Source organism: Mesoplodon densirostris, chromosome 3 (assembly GCF_025265405.1).
Source record: "Mesoplodon densirostris isolate mMesDen1 chromosome 3, mMesDen1 primary haplotype, whole genome shotgun sequence".
Taxonomy (NCBI): domain Eukaryota; kingdom Metazoa; phylum Chordata; class Mammalia; order Artiodactyla; family Ziphiidae; genus Mesoplodon; species Mesoplodon densirostris.
In genome coordinates, this window is record NC_082663.1 from 30,143,303 (window position 1) to 30,165,577 (window position 22,275).

Below are 22,275 nucleotides of genomic sequence, written 5' to 3' on the forward strand. Positions count from 1 at the left end.
GTTAAAAATTGAAGTGCACAATTGAACATGACTCCAGTCATAACCTGAAAGTGAGCAATTCCCTTCAATTGGATGCTTATTCTTTGAGCATCTCTCTTAGATGCTAGCAGGAGAGCACGTGAAAGAAAAGGGACAGGGAGTTAACAAAAAGTGTCCAAGACATGAGGCTGGCAGTTGCACGGGCAGTTTTTTGTTTTGGTTGTTGGTTGTTTTATAAACTGGAGGACTGAGCTCAATTCTCCTGTAAAGCTTTGGAAGGTGTCTCTGTATGATTTTGTGAACAAATCTGTTAACAATATAAACAGGTTCTTCATTCCTTGGGAAGAAGTCAGCAGTCTGAATATGATGTCAAGTAACTTTCTTTTCAGCCAGAAGTTTTTAGAAGTGTTTATCAGAGCAGAGCCCTTCCATTGCTCACAGAGCTGCTAAAGGCAGGAGACAGCCTGTGTTGGTCAGCCCCGAGGACTGCGACACAGTGAGGCCGGAAAGGGCCTTGGGATGACAAGGAAGGGTGTGGCTCCCACCTGCTGCTACCCAAACTGCTGGAAAGTGAACATAGGAAAGGAACAAAGTTGGGGGCAGAGGCAGGACCACAGAGCCTGAGAAAGAAGCGCTCTTACAGGGCAAAGGATGGTTGACAGGTGTGTGTGTGTGTGTGTGTGTGTGTGTGTGTGTTGTCCAGAGGACAGAAGAGGGTGGTGTCCTCTCTGCCCCATGGACTGGATGCTCAGCATTTCATAAATCTCAACGCCCTTCACCTGGGATTAAAATCACAGATGCCATGGCTGACAAGCTGCGAGGTCTTGATGGAGTTACCTACCCTCTCTGTGCTGTGGTTTTATTTTCATCCCTCTCTGCTGGGAGTGTTGTGCAGCATGAGTTCATATGTGTGGTACTTTTAGAACAGTGATTGGCACACAGTTAGCCTGATGTCAGTGCCAGCTAAACAGAAACTAACCACGCTGGCTCTACATGGTAAAACACCAGTTAATGGTTAAGAAGCTAAAGAAAGGGGTGCAAAGGGAAAACATAAAACAATATAATAAGTTTACTTTTTTGGCCATAATTAGAATAAGCAAAGACCAAATCAGGGGAAAAAAAAAACACCCCATGAAGAGGAATTCTGAGTGTCAGGATCCCTAGTCCCTGCTCCCAGTTCTGACATGACCCACTGTAGGACCTTGAATAGATCCCTTCACCTGCCGGGGCCTCTGCAAGCTCTTAAAAAGAGGGGTTGGCCTACGATCTAGCTGGCCAAACCCAGCTCCCCTGCTTTGTCATCTGTGTTCTCTACAATCCAGGGCCACCAGGGGTCCCAGAGACAGACTATAATTCCTGCTGTCTGTGGGCTCAGATGACCTCAGAGTCCTAGGCACTGGGTAACAGGTCCAGTGCATCCAAAAAAGGAACCCTGAGACACGTCTGTGTTGCAATTACATCATTGTCCCCTGACAGTGACAACTCACTTCCTTATAACTGACAAAGTTCAGCCATGGCCTGGCTGCCCAGCTTTCCACACAACATCAAGAGCAACTATTCCAGTGTTTTAAAAATTCATAGGGATTTCTTGAGAAAAGGCAATTTAATCGCACCATATGCAAATTCATGGTTTTGTCTTAATCTCTTCTCCATAGCTTCCATCCACGTGAAATTCTTCTATTTCTTTGGGCCATTAATATTTGTTGAAGCCGGGCTCGTGGTTTGAAATACTAGCTTTTCGCTAACAAATCCCAAGTGTCTATTTCCACCCCAAACCTCTCTTCCAAACGTTAGACTCCTAGACACGACTGCCTATTGGACTCCACTTGAATGTTCTAGTAGACATTTCAAAACTCATCATGTCCAAGACTGGGTCCCTGACCTCCCATCCCCACCACCCCACTGCCCCACCTTCACCTAGAGCCCTCTTCACGTTGGTCAGTGGCAACTCTGTCCTTCCTCTTGCTCAGGCCAAAACCCTAGGAGTCATCCCCAGTTCTCTTCCTTTTCAAAACCCTACATCCAGTCCTTCAGGAAATGCTCGTAGTTCTACCCTCAAAATACGTCCAGGATCAGACCACCTGTTCCAAGTCCCATTGCTGTCACTGGAACAAACCAGCCAACTTCACCTGCATGACAGCAGCATCCTCATCACAGGTCCTCCATGTCTCCCTTGTCTTGGCTCAGGTCACAGGCAGATCACAGCAGCCTCTACTCCAGCCATCCCACAGCACTGCGTTTTAGTCAGAGGAAAACCCAAAGTCCTCAAGAAACCAACCGGCCTTGCCTCTTCTGACCCCTGCCTCAACCACTCTGGCCTCCTCCGTGTTGATCAAATGGGCAGGCATGCTCCTACCTGAAGACACTGGCCGCAGCACTCTCCTCTGCCTGTATGGCCCTTCCCCTGCGTATCCTACCTGCCTACTCCCTGCCCACCTCCAACCTTTGTCCAATTTTCATCTTCTCAATTCTCCAACCTGCCCCGCTTCCCCACTCTTCACTCCAATTCCCCTTTCCTTGACCCACATTTTTCCCACTGTGTTTCCATAATTACTATCTAATTTACTTTATTTATTCTGTCTGTCTTCCTCTTCTATAAATTAAGCTCCTCAAAAGCAGGCATCTTTATCTCTTTCCTAGTAAGTGTATTTCAAGCACCTAGAACAGTCTAGAACAGTCCTAAGTACTGTTCTGGAGCCGTATAAGGTTCTGCACAGTCAATAAGTACTTGTTGAATGAATGAAACCATAGTATTTGTGTTGGGTTTTGAGTCTATGTAACAAATTTCCACAAATTTAGTGGCTTAAACCAAGGCCCAGTTATTACCTCAGAGTTTCTGTAAGTCAGAAGTCCAGTCATGGCTTAGCTGGGTCCTCTGCTCAGGGTCTCAGAAGGCTAAAATCAAGGTGTCAGCTGGGGTTGCAGTCTTAGCTGAGGCCAATTCCAATACTGGTTCCAGGACTGGCTTCCAAGGTGGGTTGCTGGCAGAATTCAGATCCATGCAATTGTAGGACTGAGAACTTCAGCTCCGAGAGGCTGACTGTTTTTCCCTGCCACGCGCCCTCTCACAGTTTCAGAGTTTGCTTCTTCACGGCCAGCAGAAAAGCATCTTGCTGGCTTCAAATCTCTCCCTGAAGGCCTGGGTCCTTTTTAAAAGGGCTCACATGATTAGATCAGGGCCCAAGGTTGGGTTCTCATTTGATTAACTCAGAATCAACTGATTAAGGACCTTAATTGTGTCTGCAAAATCTCTTTACCTTTACTCCTGAAAAATGGCTTTCCATCACATTTACAAATCCCACCCATACTCAAGGGGAAGGGATTATACAAGATATGTGTTTGAGGGGGTTTTCCAGGGAAACTTCGAAGCCTTCTTAGGAGTCTTCCTATAACAACATTTTAAATGATCTTAAGAACATAGCAGGCCTTACCTTTTTCGAATGTCTCATCCATTGGTTTAAAATCAAGCCTGTGTAATTACAGAAAGAGTTCACGTGTCAACTTATTTTATTTTTGCCCATCTTCCTTCAATATATCATATTGAACTTCTTTGTTAATGGAAATAATGTGTTGCACCTACACAGCATTTTTAAGAGCATTTCAATGAAAATAATATTAAAGTTCAAGGATTCATATGAAAGAAATGGAAGATAAACATGAAAGGGCAATGCCATGGTTATCTGTTGGTGTCAGCTCCCTTCTACCCCTAGTCCTGCTGGGAATCCCTGAGGATTTCCTGAGGCAAGTGAGAAGATGAAGAAAATATAAGGTCCTGAAGGAACCCAAAAGCTGAATCATGACTCTTCAAATGTCTAAGGCTGCCTTACCATCAGAGAGAGTTTTGAAGCATCAGAGCCTAGCTTGGTGCCACAGCACCTCAGTAAACGTTTGATAAAAAGGGGTGACTGAATGGATGAGCTTGCAGAGTCCACTGACCTCTAAGATTCTTTTCATATTCATAGCATAACAGACTTTATGTATTTTCCTATCAAAAAATTTTTTTTTCTTTTCGGTAGGCAGGCATCTCACTGTTGTGGCCTCTCCCGTTGCGGAGCACAGGCTCCGGACGCACAGGCTCAGCGGTCATGGCTCACAGGCCCAGCCGCTCCGCGGCATGTGGGATCTTCCCGAACTGGGGCACAAACCCGTGTCCCCTGCATCGGCAGGCGGACTCTCAACCACTGCGCCACCAGGGAAGCCCGGTCACCTTATCTTTGATAAAGGAAGCGAGAATATACAATGGAGAAAAGACAGCCTCTTCAATAAGTGATGCTGGAAAAACTGGACAGCTACATGTAAAAGAATGAAATTAGAACACTCCCTAACACCATACACAAAAATAAACTCAAAATGGATTCAAGACCTAAATGTAAGACTGGACACTATAAACTCTTAGAGGAAAACATAGGAAGAACACTCTTTGACATAAATCACAGCAAGATCTTTTTTGACCCACCTCCTAGAGAAATGGAAATAAAAACAAAAATAAACACATGGGACCTAATGAAACTTAAAATCTTTTGCACAGCAAAGGAAAACATAAACAAGACAAAAAGACAACTCTCAGAATGGGAGAAAATATTTGCAAATGAAGCAACTGACAAAGGATTAATATCCAAAATATATAAACATCTCATGCAGCTCAATATCAAAAAACAGACTACCCAATCCAAAAATGGGCAGAAGACCTAAACAGACATTTCTCAAAAAAAGATATACAGATTGCCAACAAACACATGAAAGGATGCTCAACATCACTAATCATTAGAGGAATGCAAATCAAAACTACAATGAGGTATCACCTCACACCAGTCAGAATGGCCATCATCAAAAAATCTATAAACAATAAATGCTGGATAGGGTGTGGAGAAAGGGGAACCCTCTTGCACTGTTGGTGGGAATGTAAACTGATACAGCCACTATGGAGAACAGGATGGAGGTTCCTTAAGGAACTAAAAATAGAACTACTAGGCATATACCTTGAGAACCATAATTTAAAAAGAGGCATATACAACAAAGTTCATTTCACCTCTATTTACAATAACCAGGACATGGATGCAACCTAAGTGTCAATCGACAGATGAATGGATAAAGAAGACATGTCACATATATACAATGGAATATTACTCAGCCATAAAAAGAAACAAAATTGAGAGAACAAATACCATATGCTAACATATATGTATGGAATTAAAAAGAAAATGGTTCTGACGAACCTAGGGGCAGGACAGGAATAAAGACGCAGACATAGAGAATGGACATGAAGACATGGGGAGGGGGAAGGGCAAGCTGGGAAGAAGTGAGAGAGTGGCATGGACATATATACACTACCAAATGTAAAATGGATGGCTAGTGAGAAGCAGCTGCATAGCACAGGGAGATGAGCTTGGTGCTTTGTGACCACCTAGAGGGGTGGGATAGGGAGGGTGGGAGGGAGACACAAGAGGGAGGAGATATGGGGATATATGTATACGTATAGCTGATTTACTTTGTTATACATCAGAAACTAACACAACAATATAAAGCAATTATACTGCAATTAAGATGTTTAAAAAAATCAGTTCCATGACTTTATAAACATACATATTTATTAAAAAAAAAAAAAAAGATTCTCCAGGTCACTGCATGTGAATGTTTGAGAAGAGCCAGTCACCTCCCCAAACAGGGCTGCGTAGCTGCTTAGGTGTGACCTCTGTGTCCCAGAGCTTGGCCTAGGATTTTCAGGGCCCGAGAGGATATTAGGTCCCGGAGCACTAACTCCTCACGCTGTCAAATGCATGAGACACTGCATCTAGATCTGAGCGCCAGGTCAGTCATTCAGGATGCGGGAGAGACTTGCCAAACAAGCTGATATCCAGTGATAAGGACACTGTTTCCGCATGGGAGTCTACACTGGAAGAAGTCACATTACAGTCAATAGTTTAGGGAGTTCAGCGCAACGTGGGCCAGTTTAAAGAGTCTAATGGCTCAAGTCCCAGTGGCTTTGGGCATTGTTTCCTGCCTTCTCCCTACTCCCCAAGGGGTGAGATGTACCAGTAGCTTCACAGTTGGGAGTCAGGGCCCAGTTTGTCAGGATGGATCTGAGGATGGACAGAGGGGTCCTTGCTCCCTTTTCCTACTTAACATGTCATCCCTGCCACCTTAATTAGCACATTCATTCCTAAATATGTTGGTACCATTGATTAGCATACAATTTTCTTTAACATCAGAATGTTTCTAGCCCTACATTTTATGTTTTTTTACTTAGCATACTCTTCAGTTCATACCATTCATTACACGTTAGTTTTAGTAATTCAGTCGTCAGAAAGTGACTGTTTTCCAAAACTTTGGGAAGGATTCTTCATTGCCCATCCATCTACTGTCTACCGAAGCATATGCATTTGACCTCTGGCTGAAATTCTTTTGTGTGACAGTTTTTCTTTAGATTATTTGCTGACTGTGAGAAGGATCCACCTCAGCTTGACTACACACAGATGCTGCTTTATTTTGCTTGCCATCCAGATGGTGTGGAAGGGGTCTACAGGGCCCTCAGTGTGGCCACTGGGACTCACGTCTTCCAGCCAATTGAAATGCCTCCTCTTGGTGCAGAAAAGGTAATTGTGGTCCAGAAATGGACTAGCATTGGGGTCTGGAGGGGATTCCAAAAGATCCTAAACTTCTAAGAACAAAGACTGTTTTTTTTCAATCTCTGTATTTTCCCAGGCTCCTCACATGATGCTTTACTAGGTTTTCGATAAAGCCTTACTCAATTGGATTAAGAACTAGGGACCCACTAAAAAAATGTTTTGGTAGTTAAATCCAAATTCGCTCAAAGTTTCTTTGGTGAAACCAAAATTTGCTCTGTAAAGGGCAGCCTTTATTTTGCATGAAGTGCTGATCCTGATAAATGAGAAAGAACTGGGTATCAACCCAGACTATTTGTCATACTCTGTGGAAATTCTATGTAAGACAAGTTCAGGCCTCAGACATCCCACATGTATGTGACACTTGATAGTATTTCAGGCCCAAACCTGGCCACCTGAATTCCACAGGCACTTTGTGTCACCTGCAACCAGCGACAGAAAAGTTTAATGTCCAATAAAACCTCACATCCCCCTGTCGATTTCTAAAGGGTTGGCATTCCCTGTTCCGGGGGAGGTAGAAAAGCCTCAGAACAGGGAAATAACTAATACACTTATTAGGTGTCCATTGGCATGACTTTTTAGTCTTCACCTGATCTTTGGGGACAGAGCAGTGGCCCTCATGATGGAATGCTTTGTTCTGCTCTTCTTTGTGGACCCACAGGGGAGAGGGAGGGTGCACAGTTCAGACTCCTCGGATGTCCTAGCTGCAGTTCTTTTCCTTTCATACATGTTTGTCAAAACAGAGTATGCTGGGTTGTCTGAGAAAAAAAATGGGACGTTCCTATGACAACTTTCACATCCCAGAAGACATAGACTCTTTTACAGACAGCCCTATATTTCAGCCCTGAGCAGATGACCCGGAGGATGTCCTACCCCTTACATCAGGGGCAGGGCGAGGCCACAGTGCTGCCTAGGAAGCTGACAACTCAGGGCTCTTCACCTCGATGTACTTTAGACTCAGCATTAACACTGACACAGTGACAGAAAGTTCAGGAAGGTGTTATTGTTACTTACACTCAAGAATGCTATCTTCTTAGAACATAGGAAGACCATTTACCTTTTCCCAAATAAATGACGAGTTAGATGTGGTCTGCCTGCATCTTTCTATAGATTGGGCCTCCTTAACCCAACACTGGCATTGATCATAACCTGCCTGGAATTCTCAATTAACTTGTCCTCAGGGAGACCTTCCCTGACCTGGAATGGTGGCAGGCAACCCTGCCCTGTGTTCCCATAGCATGCTGTGCTTCCCCCTTCACCATAATCCTCATAGATAACTACTTCTACAGGGTCAGCTTCCTTTCTGGACTCTGGGCACCCTGTGGGCAGGGATGGGCCATCTGTCTTGCTCTGCATCCCCTAACCTGCCTTCCTGAATCTGAATTACTGCTACAGAGCTCAGTAAACATTTCACTGAGTGGAGCAATCAATTACTTCATTAATTAGCTTTGTAAATCCTACCCTCTGTGTAGCCCTGTGATCTGCAAAGGATATAGAAGAAGCCAAATTTGCTCCACTAATGGGATTCCATCTAATTGCCCCTCTCCATACAGGAAAGAATGGGAGAATGACGGCCCACACATGGAGGGAACACAGAATAAAGGACAGATTAACAGGGGGCTTTACAGATCAAAAGAGGGGTCTAAACCTCCTTCTTTGGCACCTCCGTACCTTTGCTCTTGCTATCCCCTCCACCTGGAGTACACGTCAGCTCATCTGGAAAGGTTCGAGGGCTCCCCAGTACCCAAGGCCTATTTCAACCGCCAGATCATTCACGAAGCTTCCCCCAACACACAGAGCACTCCCGCAACTGGGCCCCATTTACATCCAGATCCTCTCTGGCAAGGCTGAGCACCATCACATGCACCTGTGCATTTACTCAACAAACATTTATCCAGCACTTCTGGGGATAAAACAAATAAAATAAAGACTACAGCAAATGGTGATAGACACTATGGGGAATAAAGAATAGAGGGAAAAATATAGGAGTCTGGGTGGGAGTTGCAGTGTTAAATAGAATGGTCACAGAAGGTCTCTCTGTGAAAAGACATGGACGCAGAGGTCCAGAGTGGTGAGGGAGAGGGCCTTGCAGCTAGACCTCTGGAGGAAGCGCATTTTAAGTGAAGATAGCAGTAAGCGCAAAATCTTTCAAGTGGGGTCATGCCTCGTGGACCCTAAGGAGCCGCAAGTCAGCCAGTGTAGTTGGAGAGGATTGAGCTGGAGGAGAGTAGCAGGCAGGGATAGTGAGGGGAGAGGGCTCCGAGGGGCCCTGGACGGGCGTTGGCTTTGACTGTGTCAAGTGATGAGATGAGAAGTCATTGGAGCAGGGTCGTTTGATTTAAAATGTGCCCCCATACAGGACAGACTGGAGGGGGCAAAGGAGGGAAGTAAGGAGAACTAGTCATTCAGGCAGGGGGTGGCTTATCTATTGAATCCTACTGCTGTTATTCCTACCTTGAGTTGGGGATGACTTGTTACCCATCTTTATGTCCTCCAAAGTAGCAAGTGCTCAGTAATGCACACAGCAAATACTCAATTAGTGTTTGTGAACATGGCAGAGAAAGAAAGGAAGAGAAGAAGAGAGAAGGAAGGGAGGGACTCCCGTCTCCAAGGTAGAGAGGAGGAGAGCAGACATTCCAGAGGCAGAGGCAACAGCAGGTTCAGGAGGCTGCACGGAGCCAGAAAGACCAGGAAAAGGAAGTATGTGCTACAGTGGTTGCCATAGCAACAGACCGCTCTCTGGGTGGGTAGCAGCCAAGCCAGCTAGCGCAGGAAGGCACTGCATCCCTCCTATCCCTGACCCGGTGGGTCATTCACCGGGAGCTAGTGCCCATCCAGGAAGCAGCTCCCCTGGATCACTTCTCTCAAGAGCTCTTTTAAAGCCCAAGGACACTGCACAGGAACTGCCCCATGACCACTGCACAACAGAGATGAAACCAGGGTGGGGCGGGGGTGGAGTGCAGGTCTGTCACACACCACACACCCAGGACTACTCCTGGCTGGGAGTGAACCATTGGAGCTTTTGAAATACAGGATCCACCCACCTTCCTCATTCTTGCCTCCTCCTAGCCCTCACCATCCTGCCTCCAACTATGCTGCTCCCTTTCTGTGCCCTTTCCAACTGTATTCTAGTTCCCTGGGCAACTTTATCCCAGGAAGGCAAAATGAACCTGCTCAGAAATAACACCTCCAATAGATCTATATCCACTCCCAAGACATTTAATGGGATCTCGGCTTTTGCTTTACAAAAAACAACTGGAAATCTCCCTGATACTTCATTCTTTCTGAGTCTATATCTGCTACTCACACTGTTTTATTCACCGTGGCACAGACCTCCTGTTAAAACCCACAGCTTTTTGGGTAATTTAAAAGAAGCTCAAGAACAAAGCACTCATGAGCAGGCGCTAGTCATGGTGAAGCTTCAAATAAGTTGATATTTGAGAAAAATGGTTCATCCTGACCTGTGGAGTTTGGGGTTATGATATTGGAATTTCATAAATTATGAGCTTGAACCTCCCACATTTTGAGAGTCTTGTTAAAGCATCTTGACAGAGATGGTTTGAGGCCTTGGGTTTTGAAAAACTTAAATGTGCATCCCATTCTGCTCTTTGATTGAGATGCGGGACTAAACAGACTGAATGGTAGAAATGCACAGTCAGGCACCACTCCAGGGGCACGTTTGCTGGGAGTCCTCGAGGGTCATCTCTGAGAGTGTGACACAGTGTTTGCTAGCGCCACAATCTGCCCCGCTGCTTGGAAGATAATGTGACTCACACAGAGTTTTGATGCCACTAATAATTGCTCATTCAGAAGCCCTGGCTTTTCTCCAAAGCAGCATCCCTGGTTTTGTTCATCCACCCACATTCACAGTCGTGGTCTTTCAGAGCGTCTGTTGGGAGCCCCCTCTTGGGCACACCGTGCAGTCCCGCCAGGATGCTGAACTGGCTCCTTTGGTCCTGATCTTGTCCTCCCTCTCCTCCCTCCCCTCCCACTGAACCGCTAAGTCTATTCTGTTCCAACCCCCTAGAGAGCAAAAATAGCAAATATTTATAAAGCATCCTCTGATATAACAAGTTAAGGATTCTTCACTCAAATGTTTAAATTGTTATCTTTTGACTAAAATAAAAAATCTATTTATCCCATGATGATTATAGCAAGGCTCTCTGTAGTTATGGAAATAGTGCAGAGACAGCAGGTTCCTTCTCTGTTCAATTTTGGTATTGCCTGCTTACCCAGCCCAGCTAGTCATGTGCTCACCCACAGGTTCTGTCTCTGTCTTCTCCGCGTAGCACCTGTGCTGCCCTCTGAATAGAAATTCATTCATCCTTCAGTCATTCAGCAAGATGTTCTACATCTCGACTATGTTCATTTCAGTACACCAAATATTCTATTACCCCGGGGGGATTATTGACGGGTAGCCAGTGCAATGATTTCCAGGCTTCTTAGATGGAGACAAAAAAGCTAGTTTCACATTTCTGCCGAGTAGTATTTCAACTGTTTAAAATGGAGAAGAGGCTGGATGAACAGATAGATAAATAGATGATAGATAGATAGGTAGATGATAGATATTTGTACTAAATTCCAAAAACTTCACCTGCTAGAGCATTCTCCCCCCACCCTCCAAGATTAGATTAAATTCCCAATTTACCAAAGGATATGGAAACCCAACTAAAGCAAGGTGACCACACAGAGCTAGAGCAAATACAACCTGTCTCTACTGCACTATCCTCAGCCCCTGCAAATCCCTCAGAGGGGCTTATGACAACCAGAGGCTTAATTCTGTGCTGTGTTATAATCCTTTTACACATGGGACTTATGTGGCTCTTTGGAAAGAACTTGCGTGATCTATGCACTTAATGCTTCTACTGAATTGAGCATTTACAGGTATTGGCACCCTGCTCTAATTTTAAGCCTAAATTAGCATTTTTCCTTCATTGGAATAAAGGAGAATCAACCCTCAGGTGTTCTCTGACATCGGGCCAGTCAACATTCTGAAAATGCCCATTTTTCTATGGCAAATCATTGAATATCTATTACCTCATCATCAGAAACACACACACACACATTTATAACAGTAAATACAGTAAGTACAACTCTACTGTAAAGAATTTGAAAAATACAAAACAAAGTGAAAAAGAAATCATCTGTTTGACCAATCAGAGGTAACTACTTTCAATTCTTTAATGTACCTGTTTCTCTTTTTTTCATTTATAAGTATAGATATATAAGAAAATGAGGATCCTAGTATATTTATTATTTGTGTTCTGTTTCCTTTCTGCATTCATCCCATGAGTGTTTTCTCATGTCACTCGGTATCCTTCTAAACCAAAATGTTCATGGCAGCATAGTATTCTGCCACAGACTGACACTATCACTGATGTCACCATTCCCCATTTTTGGAACCATAGGTTTTCTATTTTTGCTGTAAGTAACATGGAATGAACATCCGTATACAAAAGTCTTTGTGTACATGAATATTTATTTAGAATCAATTCCTAGATCAATAATTATGGCATCAAAGTGTAGGCATATTTTTCAGGCTTTTGATACGTAAGAAATTACATCAGAAACAATTTATTCTTTCCCATGCTCAGAATGCCAGTGTCTGAGTTCATGGCTCTTGGCCAAGTGTCAAAGAACAGCAATAAGAATCCCAATCTGTCTGTATTCAATTTGTTTTCTATTTTGCCTGCTGGATGTTTAGTCAGGTTTAACCTCCAGTATCCAAACAAGCATTCCCAAAGCTTCTTAGAATCTGTCAAGCTTGAGAAATTAACTTGCCCACAACCTCTTGACTGCAGGCAATTTCCAAAGCAAATCCTGTTCAGAAAGCTAGCTTCATGTGTAAAAGTCTGACAGTGGTTACACAAATTCATACCACTGTCCTTTCACTGAGGAATGTGGTGTATCTGGCAGGGTAGTGAGCAGAAGCCTGTACGGAGGTGAGTAAGACGCCCCTACACTGAGGCCTCTGTCAGCTACCAGCAGAACTGGTCTGGGATTTCAACATGATTTCCAGTGCAGCCAACATATTCTATCTCTAGATTTTGTTTAGCTAGTTTGCAGTAGGCACTATCATCCCAGGGCATAAAAAGTGCGGGACCAAACTGGTGTTTTCTAAATATCTCTATTCCTGGAAAGACTTCATGTTCTCTTCATTGAATTGCACAGACCTCCTCCTTTACTGATATGAGTCCCATTGAGGAATATCCTGAACTTGAGGACAATTTTATAAGTGAAGAAAGGGAATTACAAGAGGAAGGGGAGAAAAAGGAAGAAGAAATCTCTGAAAATGCAAACACGGAAATGATTTCCATGGAAACTCTACTCAAAGTATTCCGAGGAGCAAACGAAGCACAGGACGCTAACAGATTTGCCAACCACCAAAAGACAGAGAACATGTCTTCAGAGGTTGGTTAGATTATTTCATAAAAGGGGCCACCTGTACCCAAGAAAAGTTTCCCTCAATTTTGAGCCTATGTTCATAGAATTTCTCCCCAAATGTATCATCATAGAGAAATTATGATGATTCCTTTAAAAAACAAAAATTTTAACATCATCACGATTGTAAAGTTAATCAACTTTATTTTTTTTTCCTTTTAAGAGCTTCATAAAAGTATTTCAGGACCTAGGTTCCAAGAATCTGGAGCCAATTGAAGTTGCTGTTCTTCTGAAGCATCCTTTTATTCAAGATCTGATTTCAAGTTATCCAGACTATAAAATCCCCGTGAGTATTACCCAAAGGTCTTAACACAGTCTTAATTTGGTTGAGTTCAGGTTCAGGGCTTGGTGGGATATCACAAATGTGGAGGGGCAGACGGAAGGAAGAAGCTGGACTAGGCTAGACAGGGTCTGAGGAAGCTCAACTGGTAACAGTGTCAGGCCAGAAAGGCCAGCCCTCAATACCCAAATGGCAGCAAGTTCAGACAGAGTAGAGGTGACTATCAGTACCTCAGTACCATGATAGGACAATCAGTATATGGATAATACTATTAGTACTACAGATAGGACCACCAGTACCATGGAGCTGCCCCACCGGGACTCTGAGGACTTGGGTCTACCCCAGAAGGCTGGAGGTAGGTGGCAGTTAAAGCTGGGTGGGTGGCAATATTCATGTTCTACATTATTCCAGCCATCGAAGGGCCCTGGCTTATGATTGAAGAGTATGGAAAATAGAGTCCCCCTGCCAAAGAGAACTAAGGGGACCATGATCCCCAACCAAGTGCTGATTTATTCACCGTACTCTAATCATGGTACACATTGTCTCTGTAGCTCATGCAGTGACAGTGCTTAAGAAGGAATGTGTGAGGGTTCCCTCAGAGAAACTGTTCAAGATGGGAAAACTGAGGACAAAACCTAAAGAGACTGGACCAAGTCAGCAGAATAAAGGAAGGAAGAAAGGAAGAGCTGTGTCTCAGAGCTACCTTAACCACGCACATCTCAAACACACGTGCTGAATGTGCACCCACCGGGCAAGTCCCGGGTCCCCAACAGTAAGGGCTACAGAAAGCAGGGGGTGATCCCCTTTCAGAGTGTGGCAGGTTGCTACAACCCTCTCACAAGCCTCACACACTTAACAGCGTGAAGTCTTCCTATTTGCCTCCTGTTAGTTGTTTATTGGACTACAAAGAGTTTGCTGAGTTTAAGATAAAAACACTTTCACTTTGATAAGATGCAAGTGATCTAAGAGGCGTTTCTCCTGACCCCTCAGTGATAACCTGCTATGCCCGGAAATCAGACTATCCAGACTTAAAGATCTTTGTACCTACATTTATTTGTTCTAAATTGATGATCCTTTTTACATTTTATTACTTCTGTTGGCAATAACTGAAATGGATTTCTAACCAGCTGGCAGACACTAAGCATTTTCAGTAGTGAAGTATGACGCCAGCATTTAAGAACATAGTTTCTGGAATCATAAAGTCATGGGACTGAATCTCGGGCCCACCATTCACTAGATACCTGACCTTAACTTTCTCTTGACCCTGGTTTTCTCATCTGTTAAATGGGGATAACACCCATTCCTAGTTCAAAGGGTTGTGGAAAGGATTAAAGGAGATGGTGCCTCTAAAGCACTGGGCACAGTATCTGACACATGGCAAGTACTACAGAAACGATGGCTGTTAGGATATCTATTCAATACTGAGCACTTACCACTGAGGCTAGTAAAATAAGTTTCCATGGGAGACAGAAACATGAGTACCAAACTCAGTTGCTGCTCCCAAGCAAATTCCACTTCTGTCAGCAACAGAATATTTACTCACAGGAATTAAATCAATAACAGAATGATAGAAGGTAAACCACACCCAAGCGCAAAATTACAGGAATTCAAAACATAGGACTTTGTGCTAGAAACTGAGTCTTCAAAGATGGCTGGAGTTTAAGAAAGTTGAGAGGGTGGGGAGAGAAGGTCTATGCGGATTTTGCTGTAGGGGTGGAGAGGAGACCACATCCTGGGTGGAAAGAGAGGCCCGGGGGGAAGGCATGGAAGCCGGGCAGCGTGGAGGAGTGGAACCCCACTGGTTGAAGAGCAGAGAGCAGGCTGTGAAGGGCTTGGAGTGATCCTGTTGAATTAGTAAGATCAGGCCAGATTGCAAAGACCCCAGACGTCACATGGGGAAATTTAGTTTCAATTTGAAAAGCGGTGGAGAATGGCTAGGCTTCTGAGCAGGGGCATGATGTGATGTGAATTTCTTCATCCCTAAGTGTTTCTTTGCCTCTTAAGCATATCATATCATTATGTCTCTACATTTAACGGGCCTCTTTTTTAAATTATTCGTGTCTCTTTATTTAAACAGGCCCAACATATTTGGAAATGTGGTTGGCAATGTTCTAAGTCATTGTACTCATACATCCCACAAATATTTACTCTTCACATTGAGACTGATATGTCACAGGTCCCTTTTTGGCATCTTATACTCCATACTTTCGTCAATAAAGACCAGCTTTCTTCCCCACTTAGGATGAGGAGGGGATAAGTCAGTGTGACCCTGGAATTAGTGGGAACAGAGCACATCAGAACTAGACAAAGAAAAAGAAAAAAAAGAACTAGACAAAGGGTGGAGAGAAGTGGGTGGGTGGGTGTCACAGAAAGGACGGGCAGCCGTCTGCCAGCCGTGGGGGTCTCCCTGCTTTTGCCTTCCTCTGGGCAACCGTCCTTCTGTGTGTTCCAGAAGCCCATCACTTAAGACTGCATTTCATCCTACGCATTCTGTTCCACATTTCAGGGAACAGCCCTCCTATTTTAAGCCAGTAAAATAATTTTCAAATCCTTATAATTATATATAATAGGGTTTATCTTACATTACCAAGAACAATTAGGACCCTAAAACGATGCCACACTTATTTCCTCCTATAATGGGAGAAGAACTCCCTACAAAGTCAGGACGATTTGGGGAACATTCTTACTTCTGGAGACTTTAGAACGACTGAATATGATTGACTTGCAGAGAAGATTCTATTGGCACCTTCCTGAAAAAAGAAACCCACCAACAGATGACTGACTGCCTTCGAAGGTAAGTCCCGTGAAGATGTGTTCTGACGCCCATGGAAAGCTGAAGTCCACAGGGCTCTTGTTAGTTTGCATATTTCCCTCATTTTGGAAGGAGTTTCACCAACTTGCACTCCAGCTGAAGCACTCCTGACATTTTTGAGCAGCACAGGACCGACTCCGTTGTAGTAGGATGTGTGATATTCTGGGCTGCAGCCCACTATATTCCAGGAGCACCTTGATGCATTGATGACCAAAATGACCTCTGCTCATTCCCCAAATCCTCTCTGGTGCACAGACCCCTCTGGCTGAGAGCCCTGCAGCTGGAGGGTATCTGACCTCCCATGAACCAGCCTCATGTCTCGGGTATCACCTGATACTCTAACAGTAGAAAAAGAGTTCATCATTCTGTCTGTCTGTCTGTCCCAATGGTTCATTCCTTCATTGCCAAGGTGCTTCTGCTGAGTTAGCTTCTTCAACCCTCCCCATCCTGGTCCTTCACATCTCCTCCCTGTTACTCCACCCTGGAATCTCATGAGAGGGTGGTGGACCACCTGCTATCATCTAATCCGGGCGCTTTCATCTGACTGTGACCCAAGGAGAGCTGAGCCTTGGACCTGAAAAGCCTAACTGTGATGTGCGAAAAGGAAAGAGGTTCCCTTTCCAGTAAGGGGCTATATTCTCATTTTCACTCAGCAAATAAAGAAAAGAAAGAAAGGAAAAGCAAAAAAAAATCTCTGAAGACTCAGTTACCAACATTCTCATCCTGTCATCATTTTTTTGCTCCAGATATCCATGTACAAGTAAATAGATCACATTTTTAAAATGAACTTTAACCACAGTGATGTTATTTGAAGATCTTTCAAGATAAGTAGAGCAAAAACTAGAGTGTGGTTTTTCAGGTTAAAATGTTGTTTGCTGCTATAAACAGTGGGAAGTGAAGGTTGTCGCCTAACAGCTCTGTGTTTACAAGGTTCATGTTTGGAAGCAGCACGCATTTTAAATACATGTGAAAAAAAAGCGAGTGTGCGTAATTGTTTTGATATGTTGTATTTTTTGCTCCTTCTGGCGGGTGGCCTGGCTTTGTGGTTAGGAGACCAGAGTCAGGAACCATGCTGACTGGGTTCACACTTACGAACTGTGTGACCTTGGGCAAGTGACCTCATAGTGCCTTGGTTTCCCCATCTGTAAAATAGGGTTAATTATCAAACATACCTCACAGGGTCCTTGTATGGATGAAATGGCTTAATCCATATAAAGTGCTTAGCTCCGTGCTTGGTAGATAGAAAGCACTCAATACATAGTAATTATTATTACTATAATTATTACTGCTGGTCTGCTGGTGGTTGCTGTTCACAGGAAATATTTCTGAGCCGTGCAAAATTGTAAATGGATGAACTAAAAAGCTGGCATTTCAACTCCTGAATTCAGTGTCTGCTCTTTGGAAAGAAAGGAGTCTTTCACTGGTGCAGTGCCATGATGACAGAGGGTCCAAACCAAAGTCCCAGGAAGTCCCATGTGGTCAACTCCTATGCAGAAGATCCAGATTTTGTGTTGGATTTTATAGTTATTTAATCTAAAGTCACTTATTTAACTTTAGTTTCATAGATCTTTTACAGAGAGGTTATTTTCAAGGAACGTTCCTAAATTGTTAAGAAAATGCTTTGGTTAAATGTAACAAGATCAATGAGGACACTGTCACTGGGTGGTTAGTGAGGAAAGTCAATTAATTTCCTTTGATAAATAGATTTACAAGTATAAGTGGACAATGGATTTTTCTATACTAATCCAGCCAATGTAGTTTCTTGTGATGCAAACATATGCTGAATAAATGTAGATTTCTTTTAACAAGCCGGTACATCAAACATACAGCCTTAAAATTAAGGGTTCCACTCACTAGGAGATAAAAATAAATCTTTTCATGTTAAAATCATAATGTCACAGGAGAATTTCTTTGAAACAAATGAGTCAGGACCCAATTACGTGAGGGCAAAATATCTATAAATATAAATGTAACTGGAAGGGACACAGTCTTCAAGGTATCTGACTTTAAGATATACTCCAACCATCTCCTTTATGTTTATAACAAAACATGATGGCTGCTTCAGCACTTTGTGTTTTCAAGGCACCCATGTCAAACATTTCCAGACTCTCTCAGGCTTTTCTCCACTAACTGCTACTGAAAACTATGGCCCCTGATTTCAGCTATAAGTCTAGCCAATCTGATTTAAATACTAGAGTTTATAATTTTCCCCCTTGCTCTGGAGTGTCAAGTAATCACAGGACAGCTCATTCCTTAATCTCCAAGTTAACAGTCCCTAGTCAGCATTAGCCATTTACAAACAATATACTATGCAAAGAAGACATCTTAGTAAGAACTGTGGAGGGTAGGACCAGAATGGTCAAGGGCGAGCAGCTATTCTTTTTCCCTTAGCTCACCTAAGATTGACCTTTGGCTGTAGGAGATCTGTATTTTCAAAGAACAAGCTCCTTCAAGAAAATGATTCACTGTGGTTCCTGGCAGTGACTGGTACAGCGATGTGTGCGTCCCTCAGCAGGGGTCCGTTTAGACACTGAACTAACTCATGTTTTCATGAGTGAAATGACTACGGTCAAATAGAAACCTCTGGGGCTTCCCTGGTGGCGCAGCGGTTGGAAGTCCGCCTGCCAGTGCAGGGGACGTGGGTTCGATCCCTGGCCCCGGAGGATCCCACGTGCCGCACAGTAGCTGGGCCTGTGCTCTGGAGCCCATGAGCCACAAGTACTGAAGCCCGCGCACCACGGCTGCTGAATCCCGCGTGCCTGGAGCCTGTGCTCTGTGGCGGGAGGGGCCACGACAATGAGAAGCCCGCGCCCCACAGAGAGGAGTGGCCCCGGCTCGCCGCGGCTGGAGAGGGCCCGCTCAAAGCAGCGGGGACCCGGCGCAGCCAAAAATAAATAAATAAATAAATTTATTTTAAAAAAGAAAAGAAAGAAACCTTTGGAACTCAGCTCTGAAGAAAAGAAACATATTCTTAAAGCACTTGCCTAAAAAAGAAAAAAAAAACTAGAAACTGCATAAATATAATTCTACATTTTTCACATGTGCTTGTACCCCTTCTACATTGTGATCATGTCTTAAATTTATTTTACAAACATCTGTGATTTAAAATGTAACATAGCTGGGTATTTAAGTGGACAAGAAACAGATCATTCAATCTCTAATGTTAAAAAAAATACAGAAATGAGATAGTCCCCCCACCCTCAAAATAATCTGCTGTTCTAAAATTCTACAAATCTGTAGACATGATTAATTTGGCATTAGACTTTTCCTTAAATAGAAGGTGGATACTGTTTGTTATTGATTGATAGGGAAATAATGTTTTGCCTTTCCCATTACTGACAAACTCTGCTTTTACAAATGTTATTTACTCTGATATGACAACTCTGTTATTAGATATTATTAGATGAGGAAATGGAATCTCCAAGATCTTTGTTATCTTTCCAAGGGCACAACTAGTAAGTTGCAAGGCAGGATTCAAGCTAAATAGAGCACAATTTTCTCAAAGGAAAAAATAAAAACAACTTACTGTTTAATCACTGCCACATATTAGGTGATCATTAATTCTAACTCATTTACTAATATTTGTGACTTCTCTTTGAATCTCTTCTCTTAGGATGTTAAAATAATTCTCCAAAGGAGTGAGCATGTACAAGGAAGTGATGAAGAGAAGTCTCCTTCAAGACTCACAGAGGAAAAGAAATGAAGACAAGAGAGGGGCAATGAATCTTCCAAGCATCAAATGTAAACATGGTGTTTGTTGTATACATTATCATCATAAGTGTAGAAATGACCCCTACCAGGCTATGAGGGGCACAGAAAAGGGAGTCTTCCTTAACTCGGAGAATATTCTGTAATAAACTTTAAATTTCCAAGCAAAAATCCAAAGTAAGAAGGAGTGCATTTTGAAGTGATTCTGAAAATAAAAGGCACCAGAACAATATGTTCAAATATAAACATACACATTAAGTCATGAACAGTCCCTGTGAGAAGTATCTACATTAGGCAGATACAGTGAAAATTCCCCCAGAGCTCCATGTCAGGGCAGCATAGCTGCATACAGTTTGTCATTTTTGCTCCGTGAAATTCCAAGGTGTATCTCACTAGCCAAGGAGAAGGCTGCGTTATCAGCTGCTGGTACAGTCATGATCCTATTATCTATTCATAGTTCTTTATTAATAGAATATGTTTCTTGTATAGATAGAGGTACAATTATAGCACTTGTATAAATTAGTGACTCAAATTCAGTGATACTTATCTGAAGAAAGTGATTTTGTTTTTATTGTTTTTGTTGCATTTTTAGGTGAGCACTGATGTATTTTCAGTGGCTTGGCCTCTGTGAAACCCCCTCTGGGTCCTCACTGGCTGCTCCTTCTGTGGATCTTTGCTGGACCCTCCTCTTCTATTCAGCCTCTAAGAGTTGGAGGGCCCTAACACTCAGCTTTCTCTGTCCACAGTCAATTCCTGGATGAGTCATCCATTTCCATGACTTTATGGGGACAAACCTGAAGTTTCTATTCCCGTCTTCCCCCCAAATCCAAACTTCTCTCTTACTGTCCACTTGATTACCACAGGAATGGCTTATCATCATCACAAACTCAACATATCCAAGCCAAAGAGAGGGACCCTTCATGTCACCCCTCTGTTCCAACCCTCTATTGGAGTCCCATCTCATGTAGAGTCTGGTTCAAGTCCTCACCTTGATTTTACCCCTTGCTGCCTGTCTGATCTCATTTCCCAATATTTTCCCCCAGCCCTCTCTGCTTAAGCAACAATTGTACCTTGTTGGCCCTGGAACACAACAGACACATGCCTGCCTCAGGGCCTTTGCACTTGCTTTTCTCTCTGCCTGGTCCCAAATATCTGCATGGCTTGTCCCCTGACTTCCTTCAGGCCTCTGTTCAAATGCCACTTTGTCAGCAAGGCCTTCCCTCAACACATAATACAACATAGAAATAACCCACCATCCCCATACCTCTCATGCCCACTTTAATTTTTTTTTCCATTGCACTTATCAACATCTGACAAATGCATGTTTACTCTTTTGTTTGTCTGTCACTCCACTAGGTTGTAAGCTCCATGAAGGAAGGGATTTTGTGTATTTTCTTTATTGCTATACTCCTGAACCTAAGACTAAAATCATAGCCAGCTTTAAGTTGCATTATAATACATTTGTGCAAAACGTGTAGAGGTATCACATTTTGATTGATCACTGAAAAAATGAGCCATCCAAAGACAATTTCAATTGTCAGTGAGAATTATATTCTATTTCTTTTTTCTTTTTTTTCTTTTGCGGTACACGGGCCTCTCACTGTTGTGGCCTCTCCCATTGCGGAGCACAGGCGCCGGACGCGCAGGCTCAGCAGCCATGGTTCATGGGCCCAGCTGCTCCACGGCACGTGGGATCTTCCCGGACCAGGGCATGAACCCGTGTCCCCTGTATCGGCAGGCGGACTCTCAATCACTGTGCCACCAGGGAAGCCCTATATTCTATTTCTTGAGAGTGACACATTGCCTAAATCTGCTTCTTGTGGGTCCCATTCCCAGAACCCTTGTCCTCAAGATGATGGAGGATGGTGATGCAGAAGCTTAGGAGTTGGAGAAGAAACCCAGCCAGAGATTTCACAGTTTCAACTAGCTGATTCACTCATAGTTCTAGTTATTCTAGAGAAGGGAGCTGAGGAACATCTGAAAATAGGATTCAAATAAATAAGATATCATGATAAGGACACAGGCAGCCAACCAACCCACATTTTATTAAGGATTGAAGAGGACAAGGCAACATTACATTGCACTAGAAAAAAAATTAAAAACGGAGATAATGGTTCTGTAATAATACCTTATATTTCCTTGTAATTTCTTGTCATAATAATGTTCTTGCACAGTGTAGTTAATGAAGGAAATTGCAGAATTTCCCTCCTGAGGCCCATTATCTCATCTGAACAGTAGGAGAGCAACCCACACAAAGGTCTCCCTGATGGGTATTTGCCACCATGTCAGTCTCCAGTCATCAGCAGCATGGAACAGATCTGGTGGTGGAATATGACCTAGAGATGTAAATGGAGCTCTCGCACTGCAGGTTCTGGACCAGGCAAGGGTGGAACTTCACACTGAAAGCAGAGACTGCATGGGATTCTGGCAGA

The 22,275-nt window shown here is 43.4% G+C and overlaps 1 protein-coding gene across 1 annotated transcript in view; it reads left to right on the top strand.

Annotated features, from left to right (window-relative positions):
- Positions 1–19,838, top strand: part of SPEF2 (sperm flagellar 2) — a 164,928-nt gene extending 145,090 nt beyond the window's left edge. Inside the window, exons 33-36 of the mRNA XM_060091629.1 lie at positions 6,393–6,572; positions 12,774–13,013; positions 13,207–13,329; positions 19,749–19,838. Coding sequence (XP_059947612.1) covers positions 6,393–6,572; positions 12,774–13,013; positions 13,207–13,329; positions 19,749–19,838 — 633 coding nt within the window. The remainder of the gene's footprint in view (positions 1–6,392; positions 6,573–12,773; positions 13,014–13,206; positions 13,330–19,748) is intronic.
- Positions 19,839–22,275: the final 2,437 nt, after the last annotated feature.